We start from the raw sequence: 18539 nt of genomic DNA, 5'->3' as shown, positions 1-18539 counted from the left end.
AGGACAATAGCTTTATAGACAAGCCCCTTGGTCTCCCTATGGATGTCCCGGTCCTCAAACACTCTCTGCTTCATTCAGAAAAATGCTGCACTTGCAGAGCTCAGGTGTTGTTGTATTTCAGTGTCAATGTTGACTTTGGTGGAGAGGTAGCTACCAGCTTTAAAGCTACCAGCCTGCTTTCTCCCTGCTCCAGCTGTGAGAAGGCCTCCTTCGCAATGTCTCCATAGCTCTCCATAGCTTTCTTCCATTTCCCTCATTTCTTCCCTTACTTTCCCCTTACTCACCTTCCTCCGTCCCTGTGGAGTTAGGCCCAAGTTCTGTTAAGGCATCATTACCTTTTCCTCAACGCAACAGCATGAACATTAATTCTGTGGGGCTCCTTGCTCCAAAAAAGGCAACCCAGCATCCTCGCAAGCTGACAAGAGAGCTGAGACACATCATTGCCAAAGAAACAGCTTGGGACGACAACACAGGGCATCCCCGAGATGGCATCATCGCTGGTAGCTGTAATTGAGGGACTCCTTGCAAAGAAAACACACAAACTAAAAAGCACAGTAAAGCACACATTTACTGCTTCGGTGTCAACAAAAGCCAGAAAAGTAACTCATAAGACAGCAAATGTTGATTGCGCCACAACGGTTGCATCATGGTGCATTCACATTCAAATGCCGAAATGGAATTGTAGAGGAGAGTCTACTGAACAAGCCAGTACCTGCCACATAGCAATATTGCCATCCGTTGAGGAGTTGCGAATGTTGATTGCGCCACAGCAATTGCATCACGGTGCATTCACATTCAAATGCCAAAATGGGACTGTAGAGGAGAGTCTACTGAACAAGCCAGTACCTGCCGCACAGCAATATTGCCATCTTTTGAGGAGTTGCGAATGTTGATTGCGCCACAGCAATTGCATCACGGTGCATTCACATTCAAATGCCAAAATGGGACTGTAGAGGAGAGTCTACTGAACAAGCCAGTACCTGCCGCACAGCAATATTGCCATCTTTTGAGGAGTTGCGAATGTTGATTGCGCCACAGCAATTGCATCACGGTGCATTCACATTCAAATGCCAAAATGGGACTGTAGAGGAGAGTCTACTGAACAAGCCAGTACCTGCCGCATAGCAATATTGCCACCTTTTCAGGAGTTACGAAAGTGGAGGCATTACTTTTCATTCAACCCTCGTATAATCATACAATCCTAGAGTTGGAAGGGACCACGTGGGCCATCCGGTCCAACCCGCTTCTTCCGAGCAGGAAAAGCACAATCGAAGCCCTCCCGACAGATACAGTTTCTGTTTAGAGGCATTCATCTCTCTATAGTCTTGGTTGCGCATGGAGATAGCACATGTTTGAATGTGCAAACCAATGGATGCATGACCGAAGACATCGCCCGACGTTCATCTCCACAATTGCACTTCTGAATTGTGTCTTTGGCGGACGAAAAAGCGCCAACGGCTTCTAATGAGTGAATGAGTCCTCAACCGAAGTCTGTTGACACATGCGCCATTGTGCATTTGCGCCGTTGCGCTTAAATTGAACGTGGTCATTCTGCTTTTAGTGGGAAGGGGAAAGGTCCAACCACTTTCATAGATGACAACAAACAAACTCCATATTTGAAGCAGCGTCATGGGGTGTTGTGTGGTTTCTGGGCTGTATGGCCGTGTTCTAGCAGCATTTTCTCCTGACATTTCGCCTATGGAGAAAATGCTGCTAGAACACAGCCATGTTGTTGTTGTTCATTCGTTCAGTCATCTCCGACTCTTCGTGACCTCCTGGACCAGTCCACGCCAGAGCTCCCTGTCGGCCACCACCACCCCCAGCTCCTTCAAGGTCAGTCCAGTCACTTGAAGGATGCCATCCATCCATCTTGCCCTTGGTCGGCCCCTCTTCCTTTGCCTTCCACTTTACCCAGTATAATTGTCTTCTCTAGGCTTTGCTGTCTAGAACACGGCCATACAGCCCGGAAACCACACAACACCAAAGTGATTTGAGCTGTGGAATACTTCGTCAATACAAAGTGCAGATATGCGTTACTGCACTCGTTGCACACTTGTTGCACAGGATTCTTTGGTCGTCGTTTCCAGGGATTGAGAAGACTTTCTTCCTAAAAGGCCCCCTTGTTCTGCTTCAGGAGGAAGAGCTGCTCAAAGAGTTTGTCGTCGGAGGGCTGCCTCCCGGCGTCAACCGCGGCGCACGTCTCGGCGCAGAGGAGGTGTTCAATGGCGGCGCTGGAGGGCAGCCCCGTGTTGTAGAGCAGGAAGCGCTGCAGGACGTGCGGGAAGGCGTGCAAGGAGGAAGCTTCCCGACCGGGGGCCTTCAAGTAGCGCCAGACCTCCTCGTCCACGGCGTCCGCTCCGCACCGCCGGCCGCGCGGCTGCAGGTTGAAGAAGTCGTCCTCCAGGTCCTCCTCCCCGGCTGGGTCCCGGTCCGAAGGCTCGGCGCCCTCCTCTGCTACGGTGCTCCGTATCTCGGCCTTCAGCATTGCCTCCATCATGTACCTGGGAAGGAGAGAAGGAAGGGGACAAAGCCAGGTTAGAAACACAAGGGCCATCCATTCGTTTCATACAGACGGCAGCACAAACAGAAGTGCTATCTGTCCACCTCATGCTGATCAGCTTGAATAAATGGTGTCTTACATGAACCTATTGGACTCTGTGGATTTCTTCAAAAAGGGACCCCGCAACCTAAACTCGTGATCCCTTACAATAGAATCATAACTTCTTAAGCTGGAAGAGACCTCGAGGGCCATCCAATCCAACCCCATTCTGCCAAGAAGCAGGACAATCGCATTCAAAGCACCCGGGACAGATGGCCATCCAGCCTCTGCTTAAAAAGCCTCCAAGGAGCCTCCACCATGCTCTGGAGCAGAAAGAGAGTTCCACTGCTGAACATCTCTCTCATAGTTACAAACATCTGACTTCCAAATGACTCTTAGTTATAAACATCTGACTTCCAAACTACTCCTCACAAACAAACAAACAAACAAACAAACAAATGCTTAAGCTGCTTTGAGTCTCCTTCAGGAGAGAAAAAGAAGAGTATAAATATAACAACAACAACATCTCCAATCCTTGTATACACATAAAGCCAAGTTTTCCAAAATCTGATTTTCAGAGGGACAGAAAGTGAGGTGGAATCTTCTGATCAGGGACATAGACAGCAAAGGAAACACCACAGGGGTGTTCACCTTTCCTCAAGAGATCCAAAGCACTATATTATATATATATTAGCCACGCCCTGCCACGTGTTGCTGTGGCCCAGTCTGTGTGTATTTATTATTTATTATTTATTTATTTATTATTTGCACTTATTAACCGCCACTCTCAGCCCAAGGGTGTGTATGTGCTTTGTGTGTGCATATGTGTGTGTAAATATTTGTGTATATCTGTGTGTTTGCAGATAGATAGATAGATAGATAGATAGATATGGTTTTGTGCATGTGTTGTAATGTAGTTTTATTTTTTGGCTTTTTAATTTTCTTCTGCTGTGTTTTTCAGTGTTTTTATGAGTGATGGTCACTCTTTGGCCTGAGAGGTGTCTTGTGTCCAAATTTGGTGTCAGTTCATCCAGTGGTTTTTGAGTTATATTAATCCCACAAACGAACATGACATTTTTATATAGACTAGCCTGCCATGTGTTGCTGTGGCTCACATGGGGGTTCAGTATGGGAGGTTTGGCCCAATTCTATCGTTGGTGGGGTTCAGAATGCTCTGTGATTGTAGGTGAACTACAAATCCCAGCAACTATAATTCCCAAATGTCCAGATTCTATTTTCCCTAAACTCCACCAGTGTTCACATTTGGGCATATTGAGTATTCATGTAGAGTTTGGTCCAGATCCATCATTGTTTGAGTGCACAGTGATCTCTGGATGTAGGTGAACTACAACTCCAAAACCAAAGGACACTGCCCACTAAACCCTTCCAGTATTTTCTGTTGGTCATGGGAGAACTGTGTGCCAAGTTTGGTTCAATTCCATTGTTGGTGGGGTCCAGAATGCTCTTTGATTGTAGGTGAACTATAAATCCCAGCAACTACAACTCCCAAAAGACAAAAGCTTTTATTTGAGTGAAGGACATACATTGGGTTGTTAGGTGTCTTGTGTCCAAATTTGGTGTCAATTCGTCCAGTGGTTTTTGAGTTATGTTAATCCCACAAACTAACATTACATTTTTATTTCTATAGATGTGTGTGTGTGTTATAGATTTATATAGATGTGTATGTGTTTGTTCCAACTTACATACAAATCCAATTTAAGAACAAACCAACAGAATAGTTGCTAGATCGGGCACGGGCCAACTTAGGCCCTCCAGGTGTTTTGGACTCCAACTCTCACAATTCCCTAGCAGATATTAGGAATTGTGGGAGTTGAAGTCCAAAACACTTGGAGGGAGGGCCAAAGTTGGCCCATGTCTGCATTGTGGATATTATACCTCCCTGCCTCACCTGCTGGTCTGGTCTGCCCGGGCAGCCGATTCCAGCCAGTCGGCCTTGAAGCGCGGGTGGAGACAGGCGGCCAGGAGCAGCTTCTTGTCTTCCCAGATGGACTCAAAGCGCTCCCGGAGAGCCTTGCGCAGCCCTTGCACGAGGGGCAGGCAGTAGGTGTACCCCAGGGGCCGGTGCTCCATCTCCCGCAGCTTGCGGTCCAGGTTGTACAGCGTGGGAAGCAGGTAGCCCATGAACATGCCGCTGTCCCGCCGCAGGATGTCCAAAGCCTGGGCCAGCGGGGCCATGACCTCGGCATACTCCCTCGCGGCCAAGCTTTCCTCCGCCGTCACTCTGGCCAAGGAGCAGCGGTCCATCACGGCACCGACACGGAGCAGCGCGGCAGAGAGGAGCTGGCTCAGCTGCTTCAAAGCCTCGTAGGTGGAGTCCCACCTGGACTGGTCCGGCACCTTCAGGTAGGCCCCACACTGCTCCAGGATGTACTCGGCTGTCTGCGGTGAAGCCTTCTGCTCGCGCCACAGTCGGTTACACTTCGCCATCAAGGAGGAGAAGTGTTTCCAGAAGAGGCCAAGGGAGCTGTTTTGGGCCGATTCGGAGATCAAGCCTTGCACGTCACACGTCGCCACGAGGTTGAGGGTGTGGCTGGCGCACCTCTGGAACGGAGGCAAGCGGAAACTGCCATTGTCCCCCGTCCCCTCTCCGGCTTTGTTCCCCGCTTCCAGTATATCAAACAAGGGCACGAACTCCACCTCTGCCTTCTCGTTGTCGTCGTCGTTCGCCTCGAACGTCTCCGCTATCTCAGTCTCCCTGCCCTTGGACACTCGGAGCATCCCGGCGAAGTTGGAGCCGCTATCGACAGTCATGCAGACAATCTTGTTGTGGATGCGGTACTCGACGTGGATGTCGTGCAGAGCTTTAGCCAGAACGGCGTAGGAGGGCCGCCCTCTGAGGCGTTTGCAGGCCAAGGCCCCGAACTCCCGCTTGAGTGTGCCCGGGTTGATCCAATGCGCCGCCACACGCAGGAAACTCTTCCGACCGCTGGCCCAGCAGTCCACGGTGGTTGCCACATGTGCCACGTCCCCCATCCTGCCCACTAGTGCCTCTCGCAGGGCCAACGAACGCCCCTCGATCCTGTCTCGCAGGGTCGCGGCGCTCATGACGGACAGCCCTTCCGGAAGGCCGAGGCGCACCAAACCAATGAAGGAAGGCTTGTCCACCGTCTCCAGCGGCAGTGTCTCTTCCACAATGAAGTCCATCACCTTCCGGTCCAGGGTCTGCTGGGTGAGCGTCTCACTGCACGAGCCCCACCGACCGAAGGGGGTCCGCTGCTGGTGCCGCGGGAGGCGGCTGAAAGCAGCGTCCGCATCCGGTCTCAGGTCTTCGCAATAGATGCCGCGCCGCCTGGCCTTTCTGGCCCTTTCAATCGCGATCAGCTTCCCAGGGTGAGCTCTCTAGAGAGGAGAAAGAGAAGACGGGTTAGTTAACTGGTGCACTCCTTTCCAATTTGGTCAGACCTTCTCAACTGGGATAATAACAACCCTGCGTCCAGTTCTGGGCAGAGCAACTCAAGAAGGAGATGCACAAGATCAGCAGTTCTCAACCTGGGGGTTGCGACCCCCAGGCGGGTCGTTTGGTCAATTCGGAGGGGTCGCGAGGCCACCTTTTGGCACCGCCCCCTTCACCTACTCAAAATGGCTGGGCAAATCCTCCCTTGCCTGCTGGTTGGCGAGGTCAACAGCCAGGCAAGGGGGGTATAAAGGTTCCTTTATGCTATGTTGGGCAGGGGGTCAAGCAATATGACTGGACAGGGGGCAAACAGATCCCACAAACTGTCCCTCCTTTAATAAGGAAATCACACCACTTTGGCACTTAGATAACACTTGAGGGGATGTCTCTTTATTTAAACCTTCGCTGCCACCATAAGAATAAATGAACAGGAACCCTCTAGCTATTTAAACTAAGATAAGGTTTTTTTAGACCACCATGTACTGTGACTTTTTAGAAGGGTTTCTCTGAAGGGAAACAGGTTGAGGTTAAATAAAAAGAAAAGGGACTAAATCCACAAATGGCACGTGACTCAGGCTTAAGTTCAAGCAAATACAAGAAAGGTTTATTGAATAGAAGTTACAGAATAAAGCGAATGCAGTTGAATAGGCTTGGCTGTTACAATTAAAGTGTTCTTGTTCTTAAAAGCGTAACGGTTGCATGAGAGAATGGTTCTTTCTTGGTTACAGTTCCTATTACAAAACCCAGCTATTTCTTTCTTAAATAGCTGTAACTAGTTTGCCACAGCCTACTTCGCTGTGCAAACTTCAGGCAAATTGCCTATTCTAATCAGGAACTCCTACAAGCTTCTCTGATTCCACTCTGACTCTAACATCAACCAGAACTGAACTGAACTGACTAAAAGAAGCTTCTTGCTTTCCCTCCAACAGTCTAACTCCGCCCCCCTTTAACAAACCAATCCTGGCTGTTTCAGGGCTGGCCCAGGCCTAGGCCACTCCCCCTCTCTGAACTGGAGCTTTTCCCTAAACCAAAATGGCTCCTGCCGCTCCCTGCCAGGCCTTCTAAGCTGAAACTACCTAGCCTGTCTCTCTTAGGCCCTGCCACCCTGGCTGGCAAGGTAAGGGATCTTCACAGGGGGCTCGACTTGTGGCCTGGCCTTTTGCGAAGCCTCCCTCGCCTGGCTCTCCCCACTTGCCGGCTGGCAGGGTTGCGAGGGGGGATTTGCGCCAGGCTAGGCTTCGAGTGGAGCCACCCTCACCTGGCTTGCAACCCTGCTGGCCGGCGAGGGCGAGAGCCAGGCAGTGGGGGCTCTGGTCGAGGTCTGGCCTTGCACGAAACCTCCCTCACCTGGCTCTCCTTGCTTGCTGGCTGGCGGGGTGTGAGACAGGTGATGGAGGCTTCCCCCAAGGTCGAGATCCATCATTCTTTGGGTTCACAGTGCTCTCCAGATGTAGGTGAACTACATCTCGAAATCATTGTCAATTCCTCCCAACCCCCTACTGAACAAGCCAGTACCTGCTGCATACCAGTACTGCCACCTGTTGAGGAGTTAGGAAGATGGAGGCTTTACTTTTCACTTTAACAACACAACCGTTCAATGCTAAGGCTTCCTGCCAAAATTGAAATGTAGAGGAGAGTCTACTGAACAAGCCAGTACCTGCCGCATATCAGTACTGCCATCTGTTGAGGAGTTACGAAGGTAGAGGCTTTACTTTTCACTTTAACAACACAACCGTTCAATGCTAAGGCTTCCTGCCAAAATTGAACTGTAGAGGAGAGTCTACTGAACAAGCCAGTACCTGCCGCATATCAGTACTGCCATCTGTTGAGGAGTTACGAAGGTAGAGGCTTTACTTTTCACTTTAACAACACAACCGTTCAATGCTAAGGCTTCCTGCCAAAATTGAACTGTAGAGGAGAGTCTACTGAACAAGCCAGTACCTGCCGCATACCAGTACTGCCACCTGTTGAGGAGTTACGAAGGTGGAGGTTTTACTTTTTACTTTAACAACACAACCGTTCAATGCTAAGGCTTCCTGCCAAAATGGAACTGTAGAGGAGAGTCTACTGAACAAGCCAGTACCTGCCGCATACCAGTACTGCCATCTGTTGAGGAGTTACGAAGGTGGAGGCATTACTTTTCACTTTAACAACACAACCGTTCAATGCTAAGGCTTCCTGCCAAAATGGAACTGTAGAGGAGAGTCTACTGAACAAGCCAGTACCTGCCGCATACCAGTACTGCCATCTGTTGAGGAGTTACGAAAGTGGAAGCATTACGAAGGTGGAGGCATTATACTATGTAACATGATTTTTGTTCCTGGGTTATAAATGCCAGATCCTAATTGGTTCTATCATATAAACATGGGAAAAGTTTATTAAATTGCAAAAACTTTGTTATTGTAGGAGGGAGCAGTACTGGTATGCAGCAGGTACTGGCTTGTTCAGTAGACTCTCCTCTACTGGACAGTTCCACGTACTTAACCATTCCTTCTCTTTACGACGTGCAACGCAACACTGCTGGACTTCCCCCCAGCTTTCACTCACCTCCAAGTGCTTCTTGAGGTTGGAGGCGGAGGCAAAGGCCGAGCTGAGGTGCTTGACCAGCGGCAGGCAGTAGCTGCACTGGACGATCACGTTCTTGCCCCTCTGCCGCACGAAGGTGAAGGCCTTTTCAAAGCCGGACCAGGGCACCTGCGGGCGGGAGGACAGCGCACGCATCTCTATGGGCGCTTCAACCGCCTCCTCTTCCTCCTCCTCTTCGGCCGTCATGTCCGGAGGCACCTGGACCTCTCCGATGACCATGCTGGGCGCCTCTGAAGAGGAGGAACCAGGGGCCGGGACCTTCATCTCCGATGGACTCCCCACGCCCGCAGAGCTGCCCGCTGAAAAGAGAGATGGGCCAAGTCATTTCACAGCCGCTCATTCACAGCCAGAAAGGAGCCGCTGTCAGAAATATTAAGCATTAACTAGGTATTTTTAATCACAAAAATGTGAGTCAAGCACTTAAAGTGTTAAATGGATGCAATGACTTAGCAAAAGCTGCATTTCTGTATAAGTAGGTGTGCCTGTAGCTTAGTAGCAGGCAGTCTGAGGTAAACCTCAGTGGGAGAAAGGTCTCAGTCTGTGAGAAGGCCTCAGTGTGAGGTAGGCCTTAGTCTGTGAGAGAAGCCTGTAGCTTAGTAGCAGTCAGTCTGAGGTAAACCTCAGTGGAAGGAAGTCTGTGAGTAGGTAGGTCTTAGTCTCTGAGAAGCCTCTGTGTGAGGAAAGCCTTGGTATGAGAAGCCCTCATGTGTGAAGTTCCAGCTTTATTTGGTCATAGAAACCTTGTTCTTGCAACTAGTGCAACCTGGATGCAATGACTCAGCAAAAGCTGCAGTTTTGTATAAACAGGCGTGTCTGTAGCTTAGAAGCAGTCAGTCTGAGGTAAACCTCAGTGGGAGAAAGAATTCAGTCTGTGAGAAGGCCTCAGTGTGAGGTAGGCCTTAGTCTGTGAGAGAAGCCTCTGTGTGAGGAAAGCCTTGTAAAGAGAAGAATACATGTGTGAAGCTCCAGTGTGAAGGCTGAACTTTATTTGTGCCACGGAAATCTTCTTCTTGCAACTACTGCAACCTGGATGCAATGGCTCAGCAAAAGCTGCAGTTCTATATAAGCATGTGTGCCTGTAGCTTAGTAGCAGTCAGTCTGAGGCAAACCTCAGTGGGAGAAAGGTCTCAGTCTGTGAGAAGGCCTCAGTGTGAGGTAGGCCTTAGTCTGTGAGAGAAGCCTCTGTGTGAGGTAAGCCTCGGTATGAGAAGGCCTCGTGTGTGAAGCCCCAGTATGAAGGCTGAACTTTATTTGACAGCAGAAGGTGTCACCTCAGCATCTTTAAACTTACTCGCCCAACAACGCACTGTACTCACATCAACACAATCAGCATAAACTGCTTGCATTCTCTGATGAATCTCCTTTGGGGTGACACCTTCTGCTGTCAAGAATTCAATAACTGCATGTTGCTTAAGTCACGCTGACTGACCGTCTGTGCAGGTTTCCATACTTTGCACTTTAACAACACAACCATTCAATGGTAAGGCTTCCCACCAAAATGGAACTGTAGAGGAGAGTCTCCTGAACAAGCCAGTACCTGCGGCAAACCAGTACTGCCATCTGTTGAGGAGTTGTAAAAGTGGAGGCATTACTTTTCATTCAACTCTCGTAGAATCACACTGGAAAACCTAGACATTCTAGAGCAAGCATAGGCAAACTTTAGCCCTCCAGGTGTTTTGGACTCCACCATTCCTCACCATTCCTCACAGCCTCACGTCCTTTCCTTTTCCAGGGCAGAGAGTTCCACTGCTGAACAGCTCTCTCATAGTTACAATCATCTGACTTTCAAACGACTCTCAGTTAGGAAAGGGCATGAGGCTGTGAGGAATGGTGGGGGTTGAAGTCCAAAACACCTAAGGGGGCGAAGTTTGTCCATATCTGCTATATAGACATCTCCAAAAACGGAGTGTGTCTTAGAATCACAGGTGTAACTTATTTCTTTTTTGTAGCGGTCATGGTATTGAAATTAGAATCACAGAATCGTAGAATTGGAAGAGACCGCGTAGGCCATCTAGTCCAACCCCCTATTCCATGTAGGAAAAGCACAATCAAAGCAACCCCAACAGATAGCCATCCAGCCTCTCTTTAAAATCCCCAAAATAAGGAACTTCCACCAGACTCCAAAGCAGAGAGTTCCATTACTTAACAGCTCTTACAGTCAGGAAGCTTCCTTCCTTCCTTCCTTTCCATCTTGTTCTGTCTACTCCAAAGAAATGCTTTGCCACCTGCAAACAGAGGACAGGAGCAGGATTCAAAACGATCTTGACAGATTAGAGAGATGATTGGCCAAAATTAACAAAATGAAGTTCAGCAGTGACAAATGCAAGATACTCCACTTGGGCAGGAAAAACGAAATGCAAAGATACAGAATGGGGGACAATGCCTGGCTTGAGAGCAGTACGTGTGAAAAAGATCTTGGAGTCCTCGTGGACAACAAGTTAAACATGAGCCAACAATGTGATGTGGCGGCAAAAAAAGCCAATGGGATTTTGGCCTGCGTCGATAGGAACCTAGTGTCTAGATCCAAGGAAGTCATGCTCTATTCTGCTCTGGTTAGACCACACCTGGAATATTGTGTCCAGTTCTGGGCACCACAATTCAAGAGAGATATTGACAAGCTGGAATGTGTCCAGAGGAGGGTGACTAAAATGACAAAAGGTCTGGAGAACAAGCCCTATGAGGAGTGGCTTAAGGAGCTGGGCATGTTTAGCCTGAAGAAGAGAAGGCTGAGAGGAGATATGATAGCCATTATAAATATGTGAGAGGAAGCCGCAGGGAGAAGGAGGGAGCAAGCTTGTTTTCTGCTTCCCTGGAGACTAGGACGCAATGGAACAATGGCTTCAAACTACAAGAGAGGAGATTCCATCTGAACATGAGGAAGAACTTCCTGACTGTGAGAGCCGTTCAGCAGTGGAACTCTCTGCCCCGGAGTGTGGTGGAGGCTCCTTCTTTGGAAGCTTTGAAACAGAGGCTGGATGGCCATCTGTCAGGGGTGATTTGAATGTAATATTCCTGCTTCTTGGCAGAATGGGGTTGGACTGGATGGCCCATGAGGTCTCTTCCAACTCTTTGATTCTAGGATTCTATGAACATTCCTTACGAGGGAGACGCTTTCCAGTCCTCAAATAGCGAACACTGGCAACCCACCTTGAATGGCTATCGATCCATGATGCTGAGACTCATGAACCACTTAAAAGACTTTGATGGACCAGCAAGACTTGCCAACTCAGCCATTTAAAACCCAATATCAGTAGCTTTGAAGACTATCAATAATGCTAGTTTGTGGAAGAAGGATGCGAAGAGACATTTCTGTTGTCTCCAAGGAAAATAGGGCCTAAAATTGGCTACCTGGCTATTATTTCCATACTGCCACCCCCCTTTCCCTCTCAGACACAGGAGATGCCTTCATTTATCCCAGGAAGAGGGTCCATTTCTATTTAACTTTCTGGTCCAAGGTGTCCAGAATCCCAGAGATCCGAAAAATGTGCAATTGTCCCAACATTCCCAGAGGCACTTTAATTTTTTGAAAAAAGGGGATAATAAAAGATTTTATCATTCTGCGTTAGAAATAGCAACCATATCTATATATATAACAAAGCTCTGTGCATAATGAGTACCTTAAAAACAAAAGAACCAATGAACGAAATCACACCAAATTTGGCAACAAAACGTCTCACAACACAAGGAGTGACCATCACTCAAAAAAATTATGATTTTGTCATTTGGGAATTGTAGTTGCTGGGATTTATAGTTCAACTACAATCAAAGAGCATTCTGAACTCCACCAACGATGGAATTGGACCACACATGGCACATAGAACTCCCATGACCAACAGAAAAAATACTGGAAGGGTTTGGTGGGCATTGACCTTGAGTTTGAGAGTTGTAGTTCCCCTACATCCAGAGAGCATTGTGGACTCAAACAATGATGGATCTGGACCAAACTTGGCACAAATACTCAGTATGCCCAAATGTGAAGACTGGTGGAGTCTGGGGAAAATAACCTTGACACTTGGGAGTTGTAGTTGCTGGGAGTTATAGTTCACCTACAATCAAAAAGCACTCTGAACTCCAGCAAAGATGGAAATGAACCAGTCTTGGCACACAGAACTCCCATGACCAACAGAAAATACTGGAAGGGTTTGGTGGGCAGTGTACTTTGGTTTTAGAGTTGTAGTTCACCTACATCCAGAGATCACTGTGGACTCAAACAATGATGGATCTGGACCAAATTCTACACGAATACTCTATATGCCCAAATGTGAACACTGGTGGAGTTTGGGGAAAATAGAATCTTGACATTCGGGAGTCGTTGTTGCTGGGATTTATAGTTCACCTACAATCACAGAGCATTCTGAATCCCACCAACGATAGAATTGGGCCAAACCTCCCACACAGAACCCCCACGACCACCAGAGTGGGCCGCAGCAATGCGTGGCAGGGGACGGCTAGTTATTTCTATTTATTTTTTAATGCATTGTGGTGTTATTGTCTAATGTTTATTGCTATTGTTTTAATGTTTATTGTTTGTTTTATGAGTTTTATTTATTGTTGTACTTGTTATGCCATTGTTTTATTGATGTGTTGGGCCTAGGCCTCTTGTAAGCCGCACCGAGTCCTTCGGGAGATGTTAGCGGGATATAAATAAAGGATTATTATTATTATTATTATTATTATTATTATTATTATTATTATTTCGGACATTTATATCCCGTCCTATCTCGACCTCCGCAGAGGGACTCAGGGTGGCCTTCTTCTAGCCTCCTCTAGTAGTTTTGTATATGATTCTGTTTGCTTATTGTATTGTATATGTATACTCTGCTATGCAGATTTCCCTTTACTCATATGTTTTTGAGGTTGTGGGAGGGATTCCAGAGCACATGATCAGATCTGACACTGCTCAGAGCTCAGATTCCATTTTAGAAGTCAGACTCCATTCGTTTCTCAGAATGTGTTATCTGCACAGAGAAACCACTTCAAATCCATCTGTAACAGGACTGACAGGTTATGTTTTTGAGGTTGTGGGAGGGGCTCCAGAGCACATGATCAGATCTGAGACTGCTCAGAGCTCAGACTCCATTTTAGAGGTCAGACTCCATTCGATGCTCAGAATGTAAAGATGTTGCTGTGGATTGTAAGAAAGACACCCTGTGTTATCTGCACAGAGAAACCACTTCAAATCCATCTGTAACAGGACTGACAGGTTATGTTTTTGAGGTTGTGGGAGGGGCTCCAGAGCACATGATCAGATTTGAGACTGCTCAGAGCTCAGACTCCATTTTGGAGGTCAGACTCTATTCGACTCTCTGAATGTAAAGACGTTGCTGTGGATTGTAAGAAAGATGCCCTGTGTTATTTGCACAGAGAAATCACTTCAAATCCATCTGTAACAGGATTGACAGGTTATGTTTTTGAGGTTGTGGGAGGGGCTCCAGAGCACATGATCAGATCTGAGACTGCTCAGAGCTCAGACTCCATTTTAGAGGTCAGACTCCATTCGATTCTCAGAATGTAAAGTTGTTTCTGTTGATTGTAAGAAAGACGCCCTGTGTTATCTACACAGAGAAACCCTTCAAATCCATCTGTAACGGGATTGACAGGTTATGTACCTGTATGTTAAATACATGAAGATTGTGAGTAAACCAAATATGTTACTTTTAATGAAGTCTACTTTATATTTGTCTCTTGACAGCATGATATAGAAACAAGATATTTTATGGGAGAGGAGACGTATTTTTGGACAACTGAAAAGAAAACACTTCAGAAGAACTGCTATATTTTGTGAATTGGCACAATCTCTGTTTTTTTAACAGATCAGAAACAACTAGGTTACCAGTGTAACAACTGGAAACCAAATTGCCTTGCATGAGTACATGTGGTTAGATACCACTGAAGAGAAGATTTTACTCAAACGTGTTTTTGGCTCTTCTCTGGAAGATCATACTTTTACAAAAGGTTAAACACGGAGAGAGGCCAACGAAAAAGGCAATGCTGCATGAACATGCGCTGGAGACCAAACATTCAAACCTATCAGGAATTGTGCAAAACATCATGTTAAACAAAATCCTCAATAATCTGACAGTGGAAAAAGGACAGACAGATTGTTGCCTTGAAGAGATGTGAGGAATACTAACTTCATCACCCATAGACTCCACCACTTGCGGTTTCAAAGATCTCCTGAAATTCTTTCACAGATTCTGTGCGCATTTCCCCGGCCTGTCGACATGTTGCAGACGGTTACAGAAAATGTCCATATCTACTCTTTGTAATGTTTTGCTAAGCTGAAGGGATATTTTATTTCTCGTGTCAGGGCAGCCAGTCAAATATATTACATTTCTAACAGAACAAAGCAAACAAACAGAGAAAATACAGAATGTGTGAGTTTGGTAGTTGATTAAATGTCCTTTGACCAATATCTGGCCACTTGGAGTGCCTCTGGTGTTGCCGCAAGAAGGTCCTCCATGGTGCATGTGGCAGGGCTCAGGTTGCATTGCAGCAGGTGGTCAGTGGTTTGCTCTTCTTCACACTCACATGTCGTGGATTCCACCCTGTAGCCCCATTTCTGAAGGTTGGCTCTGCATCTCATGGTGCCAGAGCGCAGTCTGTTCAGTGCCTTCCAAGTCGCCCAGTCTTCTGTGTGCCCAGGGGGTAGTCTCTCATTGGTATCAGCCATTGGTTGAGGTTCTGGGTTTGGGCCTGCCACTTTTGTACTCTCGCTTGCTGAGGTGTTCCAGCGAGTGTCTCTATAGATCTTAGAAAACTATGTCTGGATTTAAGTCGTTGACGTGCTGGCTGATACCCAAACAGGGGATGAGCTGGAGATGTCTCTGCCTTGGTCCTTTCACTATTGGCTGCTACTTCCCGGCGGATGTCAGGTAGTGCAATACCGGCTAGAAAGTGTAATTTCTCCAGTGGTGTAGAGCGCAGACATCCCGTGATAATGCGGCAGACATCCCGTGATAATGCGGCATGTCTCATTAAGAGCCACATCTACTGTTTTAGCGTGGTGAGATGTGTTCCACACTGGGCATGCATACTCAGCAGCGGAGTAGCACAGCACAAGGGCAGATGTCTTCACTGTATCTGGTTGTGATCCCCAGGTTGTGCCAGTCAGCTTTCGTATGATATTGTTTCTAGCACCCACTTTTTGCTTGATGTTCAGGCAGTGCTTCTTGTAGGTCAGAGCACGGTCCAGAGTGACTCCCAGGTATTTGGGTGCACTGCAATGCTCCAGTGGGATTCCTTCCCAGGTGATCTTCAGAGCTCGGGATGCTTCTCTGTTCTTGAGATGAAAGGCACATGTCTGTGTTTTAGATGGGTTGGGGATCAGCTGGTTTTCCCTGTAGTAGGCAGTAAGAGCACCTAGAGCTGAAGGAATGATGACAGAAGCTTTCTTAGGATATGTATGGTTACCGCAACTTCAGAAACCTGCTCACGGGCCTCCATACCGAGAGGCTGCAGAACCAACTACCTTCCGGGCATTACTCCTGAAACAGCTGGCTTGTTGGAAAACTATTACAGGCTCCACAACGAAGACCTATTTAGTGAGAAAACCCTTCAGGCAGTGTGGAACTCACCACACTAAAACAGTGGATGTGGGAGGGTTTGCCGCATTATCACGGGGTGTCTGCGCCCTACACCACTGGAGAAATTACACTGCTTAGCCGGTATTGCACCACCTGACATCCACCGGGAAGTAGCAGCCAATAGTGAAAGGACCAAGGCAGAGACATCTCTAGCTCATCCCCTGTTTGGGTATCAGCCAGCACGTCAACGACTCAAATCTAGACATAGTTTTCTAAGATCTACAGAGACACTCGCTGAAACACCTCAGCAAGCGAGAGTCCAAAAGTGGCAGGCTCAAACCCCGAACCTCAACCCATGGCTGATACCAAATGAGAGACTCCCCCCTGGGCACACAGAGGACTGGGCGACTTGGAAGGCGCTCTGGCACCACGAGATGCAGAGCCAACCTCAAGAAATGGGGCCACAAAGTGGAATCCTCGACATGCGAGTGCGGAGAGGAGCAAACCACTGACCACCTGCTGCAATGCAACCTGAGCCCTGCCACATGCACAATGGAGGACCTTCTTGCGGCAACACCGGAAGCACTCCAAGGGGCCAGATACTGGTCAAAGGACGTCTAATCAACTACCAAACTCATAAATTTTGTATTTTGTCTGTCTGTTTGTTTGCTTTGTTCTGTTAGAAATGTAATATAATTGACTGGTTGCCCTGACACGACAAATAAATAAATACCACAACTTCAGCATTCAGAACTGCTCAAATAAGGTGTCCAGATTGGGAAGAAGACTCTGGTGTATAGAGGACTCTCTTTTAGTTCTTCAAGTGTTCTCACCACCACATTAACATTCCTCGCCACTGATGGGAACTGCAATCAGATTCCTATCTTCTTCCCCATTATACTGGATGTTTGCTGACATAATCATCTATTTCTCCTTGTGTATTGACTTTCTCATGGAACTGCCTTCCATGTTGAGCCATATTGTGGCTGGCACCTTTAGAAGCTCCAAGGGCCACTGTTAAGGAGGTGTGTAACAGGGCAAAACATATACAGGGAAACATAAAGAACTACAAGTCCCTTTGTGAGTTTGAAACTTAAAAAATGCTAAACGGAAGTGTAGTTAATATTTTAAAAAAAATTAGAAGGAAGCAATACATGATCTTTTCTTTAATAGCAACCCTGAAGGCCACGCTAGGGCTTCACAATATTCCAGGGGACAGGAGCAGGATTCAAAACGATCTTGACAGATTAGAGAGATGATTGGCCAAAACTAACAAAATGAAGTTCAACAGTGCAAGATACTCCACTTTGGCAGGAAATACGAAATGCAAAGATACAAAATGGGGGACGATGCCTGGCTCGAGAGCAGTACGTGTGAAAAAGATCTTGGAGTCCTCGTGGACAACAAGTTAAACATGAGCCAACAATGTGATGTGGCGGCAAAAAAAGCCAATGGGATTTTGGCCTGCATCAAGAGGAGCCTGGTGTCTAGATCCAGGGAAGTCATGCTCCCCATGCTCTATTCTGCCTTGGTTAGACCACACCTGGAATATTGTGTCCAATTCTGGGCACCACAATTCAAGAGAGATCTTGACAAGCTGGAATACTGTGTCCAAAGGAGGGCGACTCAAATGATCAAGGGTCTGGAGAACAAGCCCTATGAGGAGCGGCTTAAGGAGCTGGGCATGTTTAGCCTGAAGAAGAGAAGGCTGAGAGGAGATAGGATAGCCATGTATAAATATGTGAGAGGAAGCCACAGGGAGGAGGGAGCAAGCTTGTTTTCTGCTTCCTTGGAGACTAGGACACGAAACAATGGCTTCAAACTACAAGAGAGGAGATTCCATCTGAACATGAGGAAGAACTTCCTGACTGTGAGAGCCGTTCAGCAGTGGAACTCTCTGCCCCGGAGTGTGGTGGAGGCTCCTTCTTTGGAAGCTTTTAAACAGAGGCTGGATGGCCATCTGTCAGGGGTGATTTGAATGCAACATTCCTGCTTCTTGGCAGAATGGGGTTGGACTGGATGGCCCATGAGGTCTCTTCCAACTCTAAAATTCAATGATTCTATGTCTATTCCTTGGACCAAAACAATCCAGCTTCCTGTGCCTATTTTTTTTTTCTTTTCTGGTCAATTTGATCCTCATTATGAACCAATCAATTAGGCCAGTAGTTCTCAACCTTCCTAATGCCACGACCCCTTGATACAATTCCTCATGTGGTGGTGACCCCCCAACCATAACATTATTTTCATTGCTACTTCATAATTGTAATTTTGCTACTGTTATGAATCGTCATGTAAATATCCGATATGCAGGATGTATTTTCATTCACTGGACCAAATTTGGCACAAATACCCAATATGCCCAAATTTGAATATTAGTGGGGTTGGGGGGAGGGACTGGTTTTATCATTTTAGAGTTGTACTTGCTGGGATTTATAGTTCACCTACAATCAAAGAACATTCTGATCTCCACCAA

General features: G+C 47.3%; 1 protein-coding gene across 1 annotated transcript in view; it reads right to left on the bottom strand.

Annotated features, from left to right (window-relative positions):
• Positions 1–92: 92 nt before the first annotated feature.
• Positions 93–18539, bottom strand: part of LOC132779054 (uncharacterized) — a 35254-nt gene continuing 16807 nt past the window's right edge. The window contains exons 6-8 of the mRNA XM_060782715.2: positions 8502–8839; positions 4449–5899; positions 93–2501 (exon numbers count right to left, since the gene is read on the bottom strand). Coding sequence (XP_060638698.2) covers positions 2108–2501; positions 4449–5899; positions 8502–8839 — 2183 coding nt within the window. The 3' untranslated portion in view covers positions 93–2107. The remainder of the gene's footprint in view (positions 2502–4448; positions 5900–8501; positions 8840–18539) is intronic.

The sequence above is a fragment of the Anolis sagrei genome, chromosome 6 (assembly GCF_037176765.1).
Source record: "Anolis sagrei isolate rAnoSag1 chromosome 6, rAnoSag1.mat, whole genome shotgun sequence".
NCBI classification, from domain to species: Eukaryota; Metazoa; Chordata; class Lepidosauria; order Squamata; family Dactyloidae; genus Anolis; species Anolis sagrei.
The sequence above is the reverse complement of the archived record's forward strand: the minus strand, read 5'-3'. Positions and strand labels throughout refer to the sequence as shown.